The following is a 19,737-nucleotide window of genomic DNA, read 5'->3' on the forward strand; positions in this document are numbered from 1 at the left end:
TATGAGAGGCAAAGGAAGGAACACATACACCGACTGGTACACCCACGGTGTTACCAGAGCGTCCACAGCTATCGCCTGAGGGTCCCTTGACCTGGCGCAATATCTTTTTAGCTTTATGTTGAGGTGGGACGCCATCATGTCCACCTGTGGCCTTTCCCAATGGTGTATAATCATTTTGAAGACTTCTGGATGAAGTCCCCACTCTCCCGGGTGGAGGTCGTGCCTGCTGAGAAAGTCTGCTTCCCAGTTGTCCACTCCGGGGATGAACACTGCTGACAGTGCTAACACATGATTTTCCGCCCATCGGAAAATCCTTGTGGCTTCTGCCATCACCATCCTGCTTCTTGTGCCGCCCTGCTGGTTTACATGGGCGACCGCCGTGATGTTGTCTGACTGGATCAGCACCGGCCGGTGTTGAAGCAGGGGTCTAGCCTGACTTAGGGCATTGTGAATGTCCCTTAGTCCCAGAATATTTATGTGTAGGGAAGTCTCCTGACTTGACCATAGTCCTTGGAAGTTTCTTCCCTGTGTGACTGCCCCCCAGCCTGGAAGGCTGGCATCTGTGGTCACCAGGACCCAGTCCTGTATGCCGAATCTGCGGCCCTCTAGAAGATGAGCACTCTGCAGCCACCACAACAGCGACACCCTGGCCCTTGGAGACAGGGTTATCAGCCGATGCATCTGAAGATGCGACCCGGACCACTTGTCCAACAGGTCCCACTGGAAGATCCTTGCATGGAACCTACCGAATGGAATTTCTTCGTAAGAATCTACCATCTTTCCCAGGACTCGCGTGCATTGATGCACCGACACCTGTATTTGTGTTAGGAGGTCTCTGACTAGAGATGACAACTCCTTGGCCTTCTCCTCCGGGAGAAACCCTTTTTCCTGTTCTGTGTCCAGAACCATACCCAGGAACAGTAGACGCGTCGTAGGAACCAGCTGCGACTTTGGACTATTCAGAATCCAGCCGTGCTGTTGTAGCACTTCCCGAGATAGTGCTACTCCGACGAACAACTGCTCCCTGGACCTCGCCTTTATAAGGAGATCGTCCAAGTACGGGATAATTATAACTCCCTTTTTTCGAAGGAGTATCATCATTTCGGCCATTACCTTGGTAAATACCCTCGGTGCCGGGGACAGACCAACGGCAACGTCTGGAATTGGTAATGACAGTCCTGTACCACAATTTTGAGGTACTCCTGGTGAGGAGGGTAAATGGGGACATGCAGGTAAGCATCCTTGATGTCCAGTGATACCATGTAATCCCCTTCCTCCAGGCTTGCAATAACCGCCCTGAGCGATTCCATTTTGAACTTGAACCTTCGTATATAAGTGTTCAAGGATTTCAATTTTAGAATGGGTCTCACCGATCCGTCTGGTTTCGGTACCACAAACATTGTGGAATAGTAACCCCGGCCTTGTTGAAGGAGGGGCACCGTGATTATCACCTGCTGGAAGTACAGCTTGTGAATTGCCGCCAGTACTACCTCTCCTCGAGGGCAGTAGGCAAGGCTGATTTGAGGTAACGGCGAGGGGGAGTTGCCCCGAAACTCCAGCTTGTATCCCTGTGATACTACTTGCAGAACCCAGGGAACCACCTGTGAGCGAGCCCACTGGTCGCTGAAGTTCCCGAGACTCGCCCCCACCGCACCTGGCTCCACCTGTGGAGCCCCAGCGTCATGCGGTGGACTCAGAGGAAGCGGGGGAAGATTTTTGATCCTGGGAACTGGCTGTCCGGTGCAGCTTTTTCCCTCTTCCCTTGTCTCTGTGCAGAAAGGAAGCGCCTTTAACCCGCTTGCTTTTCTGAAGCCCAAAGGACTGTACCTTATAATACGGTGCTTTCTTAGGCTGTGAGGAAACTTGAGGTAAATTTTTTCCTTCCCAGCTGTTGCTGTGGATACGAGGTCCCAGAGACCATCCCCAAACAATTCCTCACCCTTATAAGGCAGAATCTCATGTGCCTTCTAAAGTCAGCATCGCCTGTCCACTGCCGGGTCCCTAATACCCTCCTGGCAGAATGGACATTGCATTAATTCTGGATGCCAGCCGGCAAATATCCCTCTGTGTATCCCTCATATATAAGACGACATCTTTAATATGCTCTATGGTTAGCAAATAGTATCCTTGTCCTGACAGGGTAATAGACCACGCTGCAGCAGCACTATCCCTGCTGAGGCAATTGCAGGTCTCAGTATAGTACCTGAGTGTGTATATACAGACTACAGGATAGCCTCCTGCTTTTTATCAGCAGGCTCCTTCAAAGTGGCCGTATCCTAAGACGGCAGTGCCACCTTTTTTGACAAACGTGTGAGCGCCTTATCCACCCTAGGGGATATCTCCCAACGTGACCTATCCTCTGGTGGGAAAGGGTACGCCATCAGTAACTTTATAGAAATTACCAGTTTCTTATCGGGGGAACCTACGCTTCTTCACACACTTCATTCACTCATCTGATGGGGGAACAAAACACTGTCTGCTTTTTCTCCCCAAACATAAAACCCCTTTTTTTGTGGTACCTGGGTTAATGTCAGAAATGTGTAACACATTTTTCATTGCCGAGATCATGCAACGGATGTTCATAGTGGATTGTGTATATGTCTCAACCTCGTCGACACTGGAGTCAGACTCCGTGTCGACATCTGTGTCTGCCATCTGAAGGTAGTGGCCATTTTTGAGCCCCTGATGGCCTATGAGACGCCTGGGCAGGCGCGGGCTGAGAAGCCGGCTGTCCCACAGCTGTTACGTCATCCAGCCTTTTATGTAAGGAGTTGACACTGTCGGTTAATAGTACCTTCCACCTATCCATCCACTCTGGTGTCGGCCCCACAGGGGGCGACATCACATTTATCGGCATCTGCTCCGCCTCCACATAAGCCTCCTCATCAACCATGTCGACACAGCCGTACCGACACACCGCACACACACAGGGAATGCTCTGACTGAGGACAGGACCCCACAAAGTCCTTTGGGGAGACAGAGAGTATGCCAGCACACACCAGAGCGCTATATAATGCAGGGATTCACACTACCCACAGTGATTTTTCCCTTATAGCTGCTATAATACACAGATTTGCGCCTAAATTTAGTGGCCCCCCCCCTCTCTTTTTAACCCTTTGAGCCTGAAAACTACAGGGGAGAGCCTGGGGAGCTGTCTTCCAGCTGCACTGTGAAGAGAAAATGGCGCCAGTGTGCTGAGGGAGATAGCCCCGCCCCTTTTTCGGCTGACTTTCTCCCGCTTTTTTATGGATCCTGGCAGGGGTATTTTACACATATATAGCCTCTAGGACTATATATTGTGTTATTTTGCCAGACAAGGTGTTAATTGCTGCTCAGGGCCCCCCCCCCCAGCGCCCTGCACCCATCAGTTACCGGAGTGTGAGGTGTGCATGAGGAGCAATGGCGCACAGCTGCAGTGCTGTGCGCTACCTTGTTGAAGACCGAAGTCTTCTGCCGCCGATTTTCCGGACCATCTTCTTGCTTCTGGCTCTGTAAGGGGGGCGGCGGCGCGGCTCCGGGACCGGACGATCGAGGTCGGGCCCTGTGTTCGATCCCTCTGGAGCTAATGGTGTCCAGTAGCCTAAGAAGCCCAAGCTAGCTGCAAGCAGGTAGGTTCGCTTCTCCTCCCCTTAGTCCCTCGTAGCAGTGAGTCTGTTGCCAGCAGATCTCACTGAAAATAAAAAACCTAAAATAAACTTTCTTTTTCTAGGAGCTCAGGAGAGCCCCTAGTGTGCATCCAGCTCAGCCGGGCACAAGATTCTAACTGAGGTCTGGAGGAGGGTCATAGTGGGAGGAGCCAGTGCACACCAGGTAGTCCTAAAGCTTTCTTTAGTTGTGCCCAGTCTACTGCGGAGCCGCTATTCCCCATGGTCCTTACGGAGTTCCCAGCATCCACTAGGACGTCAGAGAAATGGGGTTTACGTAATTCAATACTATGTGTACTTCCATGTGATTATTTCACTACATAAGAAACAACTGTTTGGGTGTGCAAGTAATTATGGATACAAGCTTTTCCTAAGAGACAAAAATGGAAGTGGCCACGGAAATATTCCAATAAAGTGGAAGTGGTATCTAACATGCCAATGGCACTCGCAGGTACAGTAGATAAAGCAGAGGTATGGATAGATTAAACAAACACACACACACACACACATACACACACACACACACACACACACACACACACACACACTGTGGAGCAGTGTGTATCATATGTATAATTATTACACATAATAATACACCTGGCGCAATCAAATATATTATCTTACTGAGGCACAAATTACCGGTATGTCTACAGCATTTACATTTATACCTGTGTGTACAATTACTTATTTCCTCTTTCAGGTATTTGGAACAGATAAAAGATATATGAATAAGGAACCCAATACCCAAGGGCGGATTGGGATGGAAAACCAGCACGGGAAATTTATGGAAGCAGCCCTAATGTGGGTGTGGTCTGATGAGGGGGTGGGGTCTGTTGAGGGGGCGGGATCTCTCCTCACAGGGCCTGATTATATGTAACTGCGGCCTTCCTTGTGTCTTTTGCTGCAGTTGTGTCTGAAACCAGGGGTGGATTTGGGAACTAAAAGTGGCCCTGTAAAATCTTATAGAAGAGGCCAGACATGGCCAGCACAAGAGGTATAACATACCGTGTAGCCATAGCAGCATCAGAGTGCTGTACTGCAGAGCTGGAATAACAGAATGAATGGGGAGAATGCAGTGTACTGAGTGTGGGGGCTGCCTGTCATATGGGGGGCTGTGGCCAAATGACAACACACAAAACAAGCCCCACAGACACGTCGGCCTACAGGGGATCTTCCCGGAGAACCCTATGGCCAATCTACCCCTGCCAATGCCTGTATACTGCTCGTAATATTTGCCACAGATCATGACATACATATCCACAAATATATTTACATGTATAAAACCTGTCATGTATTTATACAGTATTTGAAAAATCCAAGTCCTGCACAGAACAACACCCACCATGGGGAAATGTAATAGGGTGTGAGAATCAGAAAGTGAGAAAGTTTGGTCAAATCCTCCTGGGGTTTTTTTTTAAAGTGGCAATCATTTACATGGCAAAACCAGGCTGATTTTGCCATGTAAATGATTGCCACTTTAAATAAAAAAAAAAAAACAGGAGAATTTGACCAAAATCTCTCACTTTCTGATTCTCACACCCTATTACATTTTCCCCCTCGCATCTTTGACAATGTACACCCCTATCTGTAATCACTACTAAAGACTCCTTGCCATAATACATATCCATAATACTTAGCTTTATATATAGAGGAATGCTATATAATTCAATATGAAAAATTCAAAGAAAGAGGAGGGAAAACAACACTTGTTGCACTGGCTCAGCATAAAACTTAGGGGATATTTTTGTGTTCATTTTTCAATACACGATACAACACACCTACAATACAACCACTCCTTAAATTAAGTTCCTCTGTTCCCTGACTTAACAACTGTTTCCTCTTCTGTCCTTTGAAGTATCTGTAAAATGTAATAGCTAAAAAAAGATAACTACAGTACAGAAAACTGCATTTTATCCAAATCAAATCAAGCAGTAATACTTAGAGCAATATGGATTTTTCATTATTTAACCATTTCCAGAAAGTGTGACTTAATAAATAAGAAAATGATATTACTTACACTGAGAGACCGGGGCTGATATGGTAAAATACTCACTATTGATGTGAACTGTACTGTATTAGGGCAAAAAGTGCTCCTAATGTTTAAATAAACTAGAAATAATCAAGGTTTCATTTTGTTTCATAAGGAGAATTGAGATGTTAATAAAGGCTTTATTTCCAGAATCTGCAACCTGGGTCGATTTGGCCACTTCATAAGGAAAGTGGGCTGAATGCTGGACTGCCTTATTTGCTAGGAGTACAGGAGTGCTCCACAATATTAGTGACTCTCCCAGATATTCCAGCAAAGTAGACAAATACATAATATCAGGGCCGTAACTAGGTGTGTGCGAGAGGGGCTGTAATGTGTAACAAGGGGACGCTGTCAGCCGTAATGTGTAAAAAGGGGACGCTGTCTGCCATAATGTGTAAAAAGGGGACGCTGTCCGCCGTAATGTGTAAGAAGGGGACGCTGTCTGCCATAATGTGTAAGAAGGGGACGCTGTCTGCTGTAATGTGTAAGAAGGGGGAAGCCGTCTGCCATAATGTGTAAGAAGGGGGACGCCGTCTGCCGTAATGTGTAAAAAGGGGGACGCCGTCTGCCGTAATGTGTAAGAAGGAGGACGCCGCCTGCCGTAATGTGTAAAAAGGGGACGCTGTCTGCAATAATGTGTAAAAAGGGGACGCTGTCTGCCGTAATGTGTAAAAAGGGGGATGCTGTCTGCCGTAATGTGTAAAAAGGGGGACGCTGTCTGCTGTAATGTGTAAAAGGGGGGACGCTGTCTGCCGTAATGTGTAAAAAGGGGACGCTGTCTGCAGTGATGTGTAAAAAGGGGGCGCTGTCTGCCGTAATGTGTAAAAAGAGGGACGCTGTCTTCCGTATTGTGTAAAAAGGGGACGCTGTCTGTCGTAATGTGTAAAAAGGGGGACGCTGTCTGTCGTAATGTGTAAAAAAGGGGACGCTGTCTGCCGTAATGTGTAAAAAGGGGGACTGTCTGCCGTAATGTGTAAAAAGGTGGTCTGTCTGCCGTAATGTGTAAAAAGGGGACGCTGACTGCCGTAATGTGTAAAAGGGGCTCTACCTGGTGTAGTGGCGCTACTGTGCTGTGTAATTTGAATAATGGAGACTACTGTGCACCATAGTATGAATTGGTATTATTTTGTGGCCACACCCTTTCCCCATGAAGCCACACCCCTAATTTTGCAGCGCGCCTAGGGAGCGCACTGCCCATATTTTGCATAAGGTGTGGGGGATGGGGGCGCCAATGCCGTTTCTTGCACACAGCGCTAAAATGCCTAGTTACGGCACTGCATAATATGTCACATCCTACCGTTTCCTTCAAAGGTACCTGCAATCCATTTAAGACTTCTTAGGCTTTTCTTGGCCTGAAACATGATATCTCACTGTTTTTTTTTTGTTTTTTTATGTTTAGAAAATTTAGATGTGCCATAATAAGAGTTGCACGTATTAAATATATGTTTTACACATATAATCATGTTTGCAGTATAAGAAAAAAACAATGCCTACAATTATCTTTTTTTTATTCAAGTAAAACTTGAAATAGGTATCTGAACTAGCCTGGGGGAGAAATTGGCAAATTTACATTTATTTTGCAAAAATGAGGGCACCTTGTACTACCATATTTTCTGCTGTATTCTAGGACACACCATTAGTGCACTCTGGTTATGAACTGAGGTGGTTTTAGATTCAATAGTAATTGTTCAGTTTGGTTTTAGCTTATATTTTTCTTTTACTGTTATTTTTTTCTGTTGTAACCAGTGAACACCTTGCAGCCTTGAAAATGTAATACTGTAGGTCTGTCGGTGATATTTTGAGCAGCCCCTGACCAATTGCAGGCCCTCTCTAATAGTAAATAGTACGTCAATTCCTTTTAAATCCCCTGCATTGATCTGTTAGTAATGAGATGCTTAATATAGGATTTCCATACACAGTGCCAGAGCAGGGCGATTTTGAGCCCTCTGCCAGCCTCGCCCCCCTGCTCATGTGATGTCCTGACGTGCTCCTATTTACTACGGCCCTGTCAATGCTCACACATCTCTATTTACCCATGCATTAACATCATGCATGGATATTAGGTGACAATACAGGGATTTCTTATTTCAACTGCATACTGTAAATGCATTTTGATTGTCAATCAAATATGATTTTGGTTGACATGCAGCAGTCTCATTGATTGCTGTGTATAATCCTTGTAATGCCAAGAATTGTTCTGAATAGTTCACAGGTCCAATGTCAAATCACCTGGCTGCCACGTACTGTTGAGGTCTAGGACTACAGTTGGTTGCGGCAGTTTATAGACTGCACAATGCATACCCCTTTCACACCGCAAATCGGGGTCTGACCCGGTATTTTGAATCCGGGTCCGACCCTTTCACACTACACTTTCAACCCGGGTTATTGCAGGGTTGGCTCATTTTAACTCAACCCGGGTCAGCAATTAAAACACCATGGATGTCATTTTAAATGGACTTTTTTGGCTCAGAAAGATGAGGTGTCAGAAGGGGACAATAGGAGAGGGTGGGGACAGCTCACAGCATTGCAGGAATCATGGCTGACAGCGCTATGTTTTTATACACAATTGCATCTTTAACTGTTCCAGTAACATACCTCCCAACTGTCCCATTTTTTGGGGACTGTCCCACTGTCCCACCCGCGAGTCGCAGTGTCCCGCAATGGGGGAGGCAGTTGGGAGGCTCCTGTCACTGCTGCTCTGTCTAGTCTATTCACAGGTGACAGAGGGAGAGGGTGCATGTCAGCAGTTCAGAGAGCGCTGGGCATGCCCCCTCAGTGATGTACAAGGGGGCTTGACTTGCGATTGCGGCTCTGCCACACCCCTTTCTCATAGGCCACACCCCTTTCCAGGTGCGCGCGCAGTTGGGAGGTATACAGTAAGCTGCCTAGCAATCTCTGCCTCACCCCTAATTCTTAAAAGCTCTAATTCTTAATGCTCTCTGCTCTCTCCTGTGTAGCATGGCTCAGGCTGCTATCATCAAGGCACACAAAGAACAGCCAATCAGCCTTTTACATGAATGCAGGGTTGAATAACCCGGGTTGGACACTTTATACCCCTTTCACACCGCACAAATAACCCGGTATCGACGCGGCATATTGCCGGGTTGACACGGGTCAGTGTGCAGTGTGAAAGCGCCATGTCGGAAATCCCGGGTCGTCTGACCCGGCAATTCAACCCGGGAATAAAGCAGTGTTATACCCGAGTTGAACACTGGGTCAATGGCAACGTAAACGGGCTCCCGGGTCATTGCAGGGAGAGGCGGCGCAGAGATGATCTCATCTCCCAGCTCCGCCTCCGCTCCCCTGCTGCCGGCTCCGCCACCTGCTGCTATGGCAACCCCGCCCGGCATATTGCTGTGTCAGGGAAGCCAGCAGCAGCGTCCAACGCCGGATCCCACCCGAGAAGGACCCGTTTCCAATTCCCGCGTGGGATCCGGCATTGGCGGTGTGAAAGGGGTATAATAGAGTGCACACTGACCCGGATCCAACCCGTGTTTAACACTGCTTTTATACCGAGGTGAAATGCAGGGTTACTCGACCCGGGCTATTCAAAAGTGGTGCTTTTAGGCTGCACCTCGACCTGGGTCGAGCCAGCTGAATTCGGCAGTATCCCGGGATATATTTGCGGTGTGAAAGTGGTATAAGTCCCAGGCCTGCTCACTGCTAGAGCCAAAAGGTGGCGGCACTGAGGTAGGAATAGTATTTTAAAAATATATACTGTTAATATGTAATAACAAGTTTTACAAATAGTAACATTAAAACATGGTTATCAACTAGCATCTTAATTTGCAATAAACTACATGTTTGTTTAAATTGGGTTAATCAGAGTAATTATCAATAATCAGTATTATTTTTTATACAGTAACACTTTACTTTTAATTGCACATGGACTCTACAACAAGACAGACGTGAACATTAGTTGTGTGTGTGTACACGCATGCACGTTCATGTTATTTTTAATCAACGCCAACCAGATGAGAAGAATTAAGTACAGGCTTAAAATAGACAGCTTTTTCAGGATTGTTCATGTGTTTAAACAGTAAATCTCCTTTTTTTTTTTTTTTTCTTAAGAAAATTCTGGTAGCCATTATCCAGTCAGCAGACTGCAGTGTGTACAGCCACTGTAAAATATTTAAGCTTAGAGCAAAAATTCATCAGGTGCCCAGAAAGAAAATAAAAACGAGACTACCTGCCAGAGTCACAACTTGTTGGCACAGCTGCCACCTCTTATAGCTGAGTGCTTTATGAATGAGAAGGAAAGGTTGCTATCTGGTTATATACCTACCACAAAAATATATCAATGTCATAAATCCACTTATTATTAAATAAACAGGTAAAACTATGTGTGTACTGTGCCAGCTAGTCGGAAAGGTACTTAGAATACAGTCTTAAGGGCGTGGGGGTGGATTTACTAAGGCATATTACCTTTCTTAAAGGTAAAGCAACAATTTCAGAAAGGTAATTAAAATATTCATTTACAGGATTTATTTATATGAGGATAACATATTAATTTACTTAGTATTTTCTTACAGCTTTCGAATATGTGTTTTTGTGTTTACACCCAGTCAGGTCAGGAGGAAAAAGTTGCATGAGTTTCATTGTTTATTTTCATTGCCTGATTGTGGAGATAGGTAACACAGATCCAATACTCTGCTGGAAAGTAACGTGCTTTGTGTGTCAGTGATTTAGTATGGAATCAATGTAACATATACAAAAGATTTTTATTTTTTAAAATTTTATTTATATATACCTTTTTGAGTTTATCAGGCGTGGCATTAATGGTAGTGAAATGTGTTGTCACACATCCCATCCACTTTTACGCATTAAGGTGTGGTGTTTGTGGACTTTTTTAATTTTTGTATGTTATTTTGAAACAATTTTTTTGTTATTATAACATGACCACAATTACAGTTACGAAGCAGTCTCTACCCAGTCTCCACATCGACATTAAGGGGGGTATTCAAATGTTTGAAAAGTCAGTTGGGTTTCTGTTTTTTTCCTAATAGACAGGAAAAAACAGACACCCAACCGACTTTTCAAACAATTGAATATCCCCCTATGAATGTACTGTTCAGTCAGCACCAGGGAAGACTCATGCAAAAAAAGAAAGAATATCACAACGGCATTCAAACATAGCCCTTAATATGTATATAGAGGGAGATACATACTGTACGTGAACAATTATACCATTATGTGTATAGAATACTGGCAGACAGCATATACTTGTGCTTACCTTCCACCTCCTCTTCGTCACAGACATGCTTCAGGAACGAAGCCCCTCGGTCCAGCACCGCCTCATCTTCCATCCTGTAGTAGTAAAAGAGAAAGAAAGAGTGCTCAGACTTCTCCTGGAGTGAGCTGCCTGACAAGCCCCTACTATTAGGCAAGTTAGCCTGGGCACCCCCGCTCATATTATCTGAGCAGGCCTTCTTCTTCTGCTGGCCTCCGAAAACCCCACCAGTAAGTCCACTCAGAATCCCAGAGCACTAGTGCTGGCAGGTGTAACAAAAGCATAAGTCCAGCCAGAAGACATTTGTTCCTTTTTAGGTTTCAAGTAACCAATTAGCATATTCCATTTTGCCCCCCCAAAATTTGTAGTGGTCCATGGATTCTCTACAGGGCAGATCCAGGTATACTGCGGACATGACAGTTACGCCAGCACACGTCCATACAAAGACATACGAGAGGAAGCTGAAGCTTACCCCTGTCCCTTAATACTTGTCTGCTATGTGTCACATGCTGAGATGTCGGGATGACAGAAAGCTGACATCTGAGGATTAGTACAGCTAACTGAGCTACTGTACCAGTTAGAAAGGTGCTGGGCATCCCTGGCCAGCCTGATGATAGTTATAGCCTAAAAGTCACAGGACACAGAGCACATTGATGATGTAGCAGAAGATGTATAACTGTACATGTATAATATGTATAACATTGAAAAAGTAGTACAGTACAAAGAGGAATTAGGGCATCCTAAAAGCCAATTGTAGCAACTACTGTTATAAACTGCAGGAAGACAAGCACAAAAATTTAAAACTTTATTGTAACACTACACACAGTATATGAAACTTCCAATCTTGTAGGGCCCATTTGCTAAAAAGATAAAATAGGGTTTTGGGCTAGCATTAACAATTAAATTACGGCTTTACTTTTATTAATATAGTTGAATTAACTGACACAACTAACTGTGAGCACTTGGTAAATGTTCTGAAGAAACATACATGGCAAGTTTTTTTATTTTACATTTCTGAAGTCCTGTGTTCTGTCTAACATTGGACCTTGACTTTTCGAAATGCACCAGAATCTATGTAATTGGTCTCAATTAAATATCAAGTCATATGGTGTCCTAGCTGTATGTTTCAAAATGAATGGATTATAAGATAGTGGTAAAACACTAAGGGGGTATCCAATTAGCCGGAGAAATTTACCATGGATAATTGGTTCGCCGCAGGCAATCCAATTAGCCACAATAGCTGGGGCTTATCCCCTGATGCCGTTACTTATCGGGGATTGGTTTCAACTGCCTCAGGCTGATAAGTGACTATTTTTCCGTGATAAGTGCCACGATATAAAAAATCTGCGATTGTCGCGGCTAATTGTATCCCCGTCCTAGGGGTCGATCCAATTAGGTGTGGGTTGCTGTTTTCTCAGTAAGTTCGCACCTAACTGAGGTAGGTAGGGAAGAACCTTATTTTAAGGATTTTAAGGATAAAACAACAGGACACTGTGCAGAACCCCTTGGACACCCCCCTAACGACTATTTAGGCAATTGGAAGTTTACAATCAGCTTAATTAGTCCAATAATTACAAAAAAATCTTTAAATACATTAATAGCAAGAGATTAAAGAAGGAGAGTATAGGCCCTTTAAAAGACAAGTTGGGAGTCTTAAGCAAAAATGATAATGACATAGCGGACACACTAAATGAGTTTTTTTCAACAGTATTCACTAGAGAGGACCCAATTCAGGGACTGACACACAATCTCAATAATGAGAATATCCCACTGACAGGTACTTATTTAAGCGAGGAAGTAGACTGTGACTGATTAAAACATTTAAAGATTAATAAATCACCAGGGCCCGATGGTATTCATGTAATCTTTTTAGACTTTGCCAAAGCGTTCGATACTGTACCACACATGAGACTTATCTACAAGCTACAAGAATCAGGGCTAGGAAGCACAATATGCACTTGGGTCAAAAACTGGTTAGATAATAGGGAGCAGCGCGTTGTGGTTAATGGATCTTTTTCAACTTGGACTGAAGTGCTAAGTGGAACTTCACTCTGAACTGGCAAAACCGCTATCTTTGATCTTTAAGGATTCAGTTATATCAGGTATGGTTCCCAAAGACTGGCGTATAGCGGAAGTAGTGCCTATATTCAAAAAGGGAAGTAAAGATGAACCAGGTAATTATAGACCAGTTAGTCTTACATCTATAGTGGGGAAAGTATTGGAAGGTATTCTAAGAGATAGTATTCAGCCTTGAAGTCAATAAGGTCATTAAAAGGAATCAACATGGGTTTATGAAGGACAGATCCTGTCAAACCAACTTACTTGGCTTTTATGAAACAGTAAGCGCAAACCTAGATCAGGGTAAAGACGTGGATGTAATCTTTTTAGACTTTGCCAAAGCGTTCGATACTGTACCACACATGAGACTCATCTACAAGCTACAAGAATCAGGGCTAGGAAGCACAATATGCACTTGGGTCAAAAACTGGTTAGATAATAGGGAGCAGCGCGTTGTGGTTAATGGATCTTTTTCAACTTGGACTGAAGTGCTAAGTGGTGTGCCGCAAGGCTCAGTATTAGGACCGCTATTGTTCAATATTTTCATTAACGACCTAACAAAAGGTCTAGAGAGCATGGTGTCAATTTTTGCAGATGATACCAAATTGTGTAAAATTATAAATACGGAGGGGGATGCTAAGTCGCTTCAGAGCGACTTAGTTAAATTAGAAGCATGGAATGTGCTTCAATACAGACAAGTGTAAGGTAATGCACTGTGGTAACAAGAACAAAAATAACACCTACATACTAAATGGGGTAAAATTAGGGGATTCTGTACTGGAAAAGGACTTAGGTGTCCTCATAGATAGCAAACTAAGCAGTAGTACCCAAAGTAGGACTGCAGCAAAGAAGGCTAATAAGATATTAGCATGCATAAAACGGGGTATTGATGCTAGGGACGAGAGTATTATACTCCCGTTATATAAATCACTAGTGAGGCCACACCTTGAATACTGTGTACAGTTCTGGGCACCGTACTACAAAAAGGATATCCTGGAGCTAGAAAAGGTTCAGAGGAGTACCAAACTAATTAAGGGCATGGAGACAATAGAATACAAGGAAAGGCTTGAAAGACTAGGCATGTTTACATTGGAAAAGCGGAGACTAAGAGAGGATATGATCAACATCTACAAATATATAAGGGGACAATACACAGAGCTTGCGCGGGACCTGTTTTTGGTTAGATCAACACAGAGGACACGTGGACACTCGCTCAGGTTAGAGGAGAGGAGATTCCGCACAATACGGCGTAAAGGCTTTTTCACGGTAAGGACAATACGTGTTTGGAATTCCCTGCCTGAGGGAGTTGTAATGGCGGAATCTGTCAACACCTTTAAGAATGGGTTAGATAAATTCCTAATGGATAAGGATATCCAGGGGTATGGTGCATAGTCATGGATTATAGTTACTATAAATAGGGATAAAATGCAACGGCTGACAGCAGCATCAGTCAGAAATTTTAGTCAAATCATCATGCATAGGAGACCACAAATAGGTTGAACTCGATGGACAATTGTCTTTTTTCAACCTCAGATACTATGGTACTATGTCGTTTTTGGGGTTTAAAAAAATGGACTCAAATTACCCCAAAATCAATGTTTCCACTGTTTTATGCACCCCAAATGTAATTTAATCACCTCAAGGTTCCCCTTAAAAGTATCTTTTTTCCTTTTTTTTTTTTCGTTTTTTCTTTGTTGTCTGAAAGTAATCTGGAAAAATTTGCTTTTTGGACCTTATTCAGTAAGGATTGCAAATTCCGCTTTTTAGCAGAATTTGCAATCCTTTCACTCACATGCTGGGGGCCGCCCAGCATGCTGTCCAACGCCCATTCATTGCAATCGCAGATTCAGCGTAATCACAGAAATTATGGAAGCCTCCTGCTGATGCAGCCTGGCTGTGAGAGCAGGAGGCCTGGCGCTATTTTTAAGATTTGAGCAATAACGCTGCCAACACGCCCCTGTTTGTGCCAACACGCCCCCATTTCCCTGCCGCCACCCCGCAACGCTCCGTGACCGCTCCACGAATGCAGGCAGAGGCATATGTAATCACTGCGGGTCAACCGCAGTAAATGCGGGTGCATGTGCAGGACGGGACCTGTGCATGCGCCCCCGCGGGCAAACGTAATTATTATGATTGGTTTGCGAATTGCGATCCAACCTGAATTAGCCCCTTTATCTTTTTTACATTTTTTAAAAAATGTACAAACCAGCCATTTAATACCATTTAAAAACCTTCAGTACTTTTATTTATGGCCACTTACAGCCTTCTGGGTGATTCTGCAAACAGAGTTGTCACTTTTGGGGTCTAGGAAGGTTACCCCACTCTGACATAGCATTTGGCAGACAATTCGCAAATCCCCTGTCGCGAGTCCCGCAAATAGGCATTCTTAATTCTATTGGAGAATTTTCAGGTGCACTCATTCATGTGAATGTCTGCGAGTTTCAGAAAACAACTCGCAACTCGCACCTGATTGGATTGACCCCTAAGTGGTGGTAATGCCCATAGCAACCAATCAAATTCTACCTATTAGTCTCTATTGCATGCTAGAAAATGATAGATAGAATATGACTGATTGCTATGGGCAACACCACCACTGCACGCATGAACATCTTAAATAAGGAGGACAGTGTAAGAGTAAAAAATAGAATCCTAGAAATAGTAGTGGCAGATGGCACTTCCATTGAAAAAGATTTGGAGAAGGAGGGACCCCAAATCTTCAGCTCCAGGGTGGAGATTGCCCAGGGAAGTGAAGACACATCAGTAGAGCAGCTTGTTGTTTCTTCAGGCTTGGGTGTGTGACACTCTTAAATCCAATCCCTGCACACCTCATCTACCTCCTCCATGTGGAAGCACCCATTTAATTAAAGTAATAATAAACATTAATTACAATATAATTATGATGTACCTAAAATACTTATCTATGTATGTTTTAAAAAAATATAAACAGGGAAATTGCAAAGGAAAAGGTTTGGTGTAGAATACAAAATAGGGTTAGTTTATTTATTTAGATCAGAGGTTCTCAAACTCGGTCCTCGGGGGCCCACACAGTGCATGTTTTGCAGGTCTCCTCACAGAATCGCAAGTGAAATAATTAGCTCCACCTGTGGACCTTTTACAATGTGTCAGTGAGTAATTAATACACCTGTGCACCTACTGGGTTACCTGCAAAACATGCACTGTGTGGGCTCCCGAGGACCGAGTTTGAGAACCTCTGATTTAGACTGTATAGGAGACTTAAAAAGAAATATGGCACCATGCATTAAACAACTTCTCAATAATTTAACCTTCATCTGAAATATATTTATTTAGCTTTCTTTCCTCTTTGATTATTATAGCCTGCCAAAAATTACTTTTTTAGTTCTCACCTATAATTGATAACATGACTGAATTATGAAAGAGCATAACCATGCAGAAAACACTACAATAGTTTACTCATTTTGCTAATCATAAAAACAGTGTATTTTCTCAACTTATAATAAATCCCTGCCTGGCTACAATGCAATAGGATAGATCACCTAATGCTCATCTCTGTGATGTGAACCTCACAGGGACAACAGAATTAATGTTTATCCCAGAGTCCTGAAACTCTATTACACTACCGGTAACACACTGTTCACCTTACATGCTCTGTACAGATACAAAGAAAACTAAGTTACTTCCTGCAACCTGAAAATATACAAAGGGCGCCACTACTGGTTTAGTTGTTAATAACTGACTTCTTACTTTCCTTAACTGGAAACTTCCTTTCCCTGCAACATTCAGAGGTGTTTTCTAATGTTACCCAACACACTACTATAATTATTGTTCTTGTATCAATATTTATACATCAGTGCTATCTGTGCCACTTCCTTTCAAGACCTGCAATCTTTCCATAACACTATTATTAGATTGGAGACAATTTCACAGAAAGCTCAAATACCCAACGCCCATGAACAAATAAACCGTTCAGATTGGCCTGCAGAGCCATCTCACACGGAGGGTAGTGAATATTAAGTTTGGCTATTTGCAAGCATAAATAGTGGGCCTGGTATGAAGCAAAGCACAAAAATAAATGCATACACATATGAGAGTTGCAAGTATATACACATACTGTAGGTGTAATGTATAGCTATGTACGGCATAAGGATGGCCTATTGGCCACACAAATATATGCCTCCTACAATGCATATCTAGGAGATATGTGTGAATTGAAATTGGATAACACTCTATATGGAGCATGGTTGACTTGCACCTGAATGCCCTTGACACACCTCTTGCAGCAAGTCAAATAACATACGTAAGTAGTGCCTATACATAGAGTGGCAAATGTTAGGTAAGAAACATATTTACTAAAGACAACATATATTTTTCTCTTACTGGGCGGGATGCATCAAAGCTAAAAAAGTGGATGCAGTTTTCTGAGGTTTGGCTGCATTTCTCATATGCACCAGACTCAGATTAGACCCGGTAGGTAACGCAACCTCTACATAGGTAGGTGATGGCTAACCTTGACACTCCAGCTGTTGTTGAACTACATATCCCAGCATGTCCCGCTTCAGTTTTGTTATTTGGCCATGCTAAAACTGATGCAGGGCATGCTGGGATGTGTAGTTCAACAACAGCTGGAGTGTCAAGGTTAGCCATCACTGACATAAGTGTTGCCTATGAGTCCAGGTTGGCCCACACCACACATGCTGCACCCATTTTTTTTTACTTACCCCAGAGTAGCGCGCTGATGGCAGCAACACTGCAGAAATTGACGGGAAAACTGTTGCCACGCCATTTTCCCGGAGATCTGCACATGCACTAGAGGGGGCCCAGCCAGAGGAGGCTGCACACGGGCCTCCTCCTCTCTTAAAATGCCCCTGATTAGATGGCGTGTCCAAACACAAATCTAAATTGCCATCTAAAAATAAACATGGGGGTCTCAACATGGAGCAAAGAAAAGCCCTGGTTTGCTGTAAACAGGGCTTTTCTCTGCTTAGTGCCATTCATAGAGCGGGTTAACGTGGAGAAGTTCATTACTTCCCCAGCGGCATCCCCGCTCCATGCCTTTATTGCATCACTATACTATAGCAGTGATTGCAAAAACGCAATATAGCACGTTTTTTACCCACTTTTGAAGTTCAGGGACTCATTTTTCAAAAATGAGAGGGTCCCCGGGGGTGCGCTCCGCAGCAGCAAATCAGCTTGTATTTTGGATTTAAATAGAGGAGGTGGAGCCTTACCGCTCCTCTCCAGTCCTGCTCACGTGCAGCAGCTTCATAGGGTCCCGCCATGATGGCGCAGCTCCCTGGAACAGCATGCAAGACTCCCAGGGAGGCTGCAGGAGACGGTGTGTCTCTGCCGTGGGGAATCCAACGGATGGCAAGTATGTGACTGACTGTGCTGCGGGGGGAAAGGGCACTGATGACTGTATGTGCTGTGGGGAGGGGGAGAAGTTGTGCTGGAGACTATGGGCGGGATGTACTAATGCTTACCGCCACGGTAAGCATTAGTTCCGTTTACCACAGAGGCCATTTAACGAAGAGGGAAATGTATTAACTGCCCTACTCACTCACCAGCAGAGCGGTCCGTAGCGTAAACCCGGAGATCAGCAGCATGTTGACCGGCAACAAGCGGCTTCTGCTTCCCCGTTCAACATTCTGCTGACGCAGGGTTCGGAGGATGAGTGTCTGCTGCCGGTGTACTGCAGCTCCGGCTGCCACAGGTATGTACAGCCCGCACCCTTGGCTGCCGATATCCGGCATGCTGCTGCTGGCTGTCCCCCCCCCGCACGGCTCGGCCACACACTTGTACGGTGAGAAGGGCATCTCAGTGCCCAAGGTTTAATACATATGCCTCGGTAAATGGCCTCTGCGGTAAACGGTACTAATGCTTACCGTGGCGGTAGGCAGTAGTGTACATCCCGCCGTCTATGTGCTGCACTGGGAAGGGGCACTGGTAACTGTATGTGCGGGGGGGGGATTGCGCTGGTGACTGTATGTGCGGGGGGGATTGCGCTGGTGACTCTGTGCGGGGGGGATTGCGCTGGTGACTGTATGTGTGGAGGGAATTGCGCTGGTGACTATGTGTGGGGGGTATTGCGCTGGTAACTGTATGTGCGGGGGGATTGCACTGGTGACTATGTGCGGGGAGGGGGGAAGTTGCGCTGGAGACTATATGTGCTGCGGGGGGAAGGGGTGCTGGTGACTCTATGTGCTGTTCCAGCATGGGAAGTCAGGGGTAAGAGCTGGTGGCTATGTATGTGCTGCGGCGAAGGGGGAAGTGTGAGCGCCGGTGACTGTGTATGTGTTGTGTGGGGGAGAGGTGAGAGCTGGTTGCTTTGTATGTGCTGGGGGGGGGGGGGGGGTGTTTAGATGTATGCAGGATCCTAAATCTGTCACACTGGGCTCAGATGGCCATCGCTGCAGCACCAGAGCAGAAGGAAGACCAGAGCTGCTGCACTACATGTCAGTCATCACTCCTCCCCTCGGCACCCCTACTGACACCCGTGATTACTGTGGGCACCCCCTTCCCTCGCTGACACAGGCGATCACTGTAGACCCCACCTCCACTGACACCTGCGATCACTGTGTCTGGGGGGGTCTGAGGTGGTGGCTGCAATGTGTATAAGTGCTCTACCTGGTGCAATGTGTATAGCGCGCTCTACCTGGTGCAGTGTGTATAACGCACTCTACCTGGTGCAGTGTGTATAACGCGATCTACCTGGTGCAATGTGTATAACACGATGTTCCTGGTGCAATGTGTATAACGCGCTCTATCTGGTGCAGTGTGTATAACGCACTCTACCTGGT

At 44.9% G+C, this 19,737-nt stretch overlaps 1 protein-coding gene across 10 annotated transcripts in view; it reads right to left on the minus strand.

Moving 5' to 3' along the window:
• Window positions 1–19,737, minus strand: part of SLC4A4 (solute carrier family 4 member 4) — a 393,000-nt gene that overhangs the window by 310,075 nt on the left and 63,188 nt on the right. For all 10 annotated transcript variants that reach the window (XM_063920111.1, XM_063920108.1, XM_063920104.1 and 7 more), the window contains exon 2: window positions 10,907–10,980. In XM_063920111.1, coding sequence (XP_063776181.1) covers window positions 10,907–10,980 — 74 coding nt within the window. The remainder of the gene's footprint in view (window positions 1–10,906; window positions 10,981–19,737) is intronic.

Source organism: Pseudophryne corroboree, chromosome 1 (genome assembly GCF_028390025.1).
Source record: "Pseudophryne corroboree isolate aPseCor3 chromosome 1, aPseCor3.hap2, whole genome shotgun sequence".
NCBI classification, from domain to species: domain Eukaryota; kingdom Metazoa; phylum Chordata; class Amphibia; order Anura; family Myobatrachidae; genus Pseudophryne; species Pseudophryne corroboree.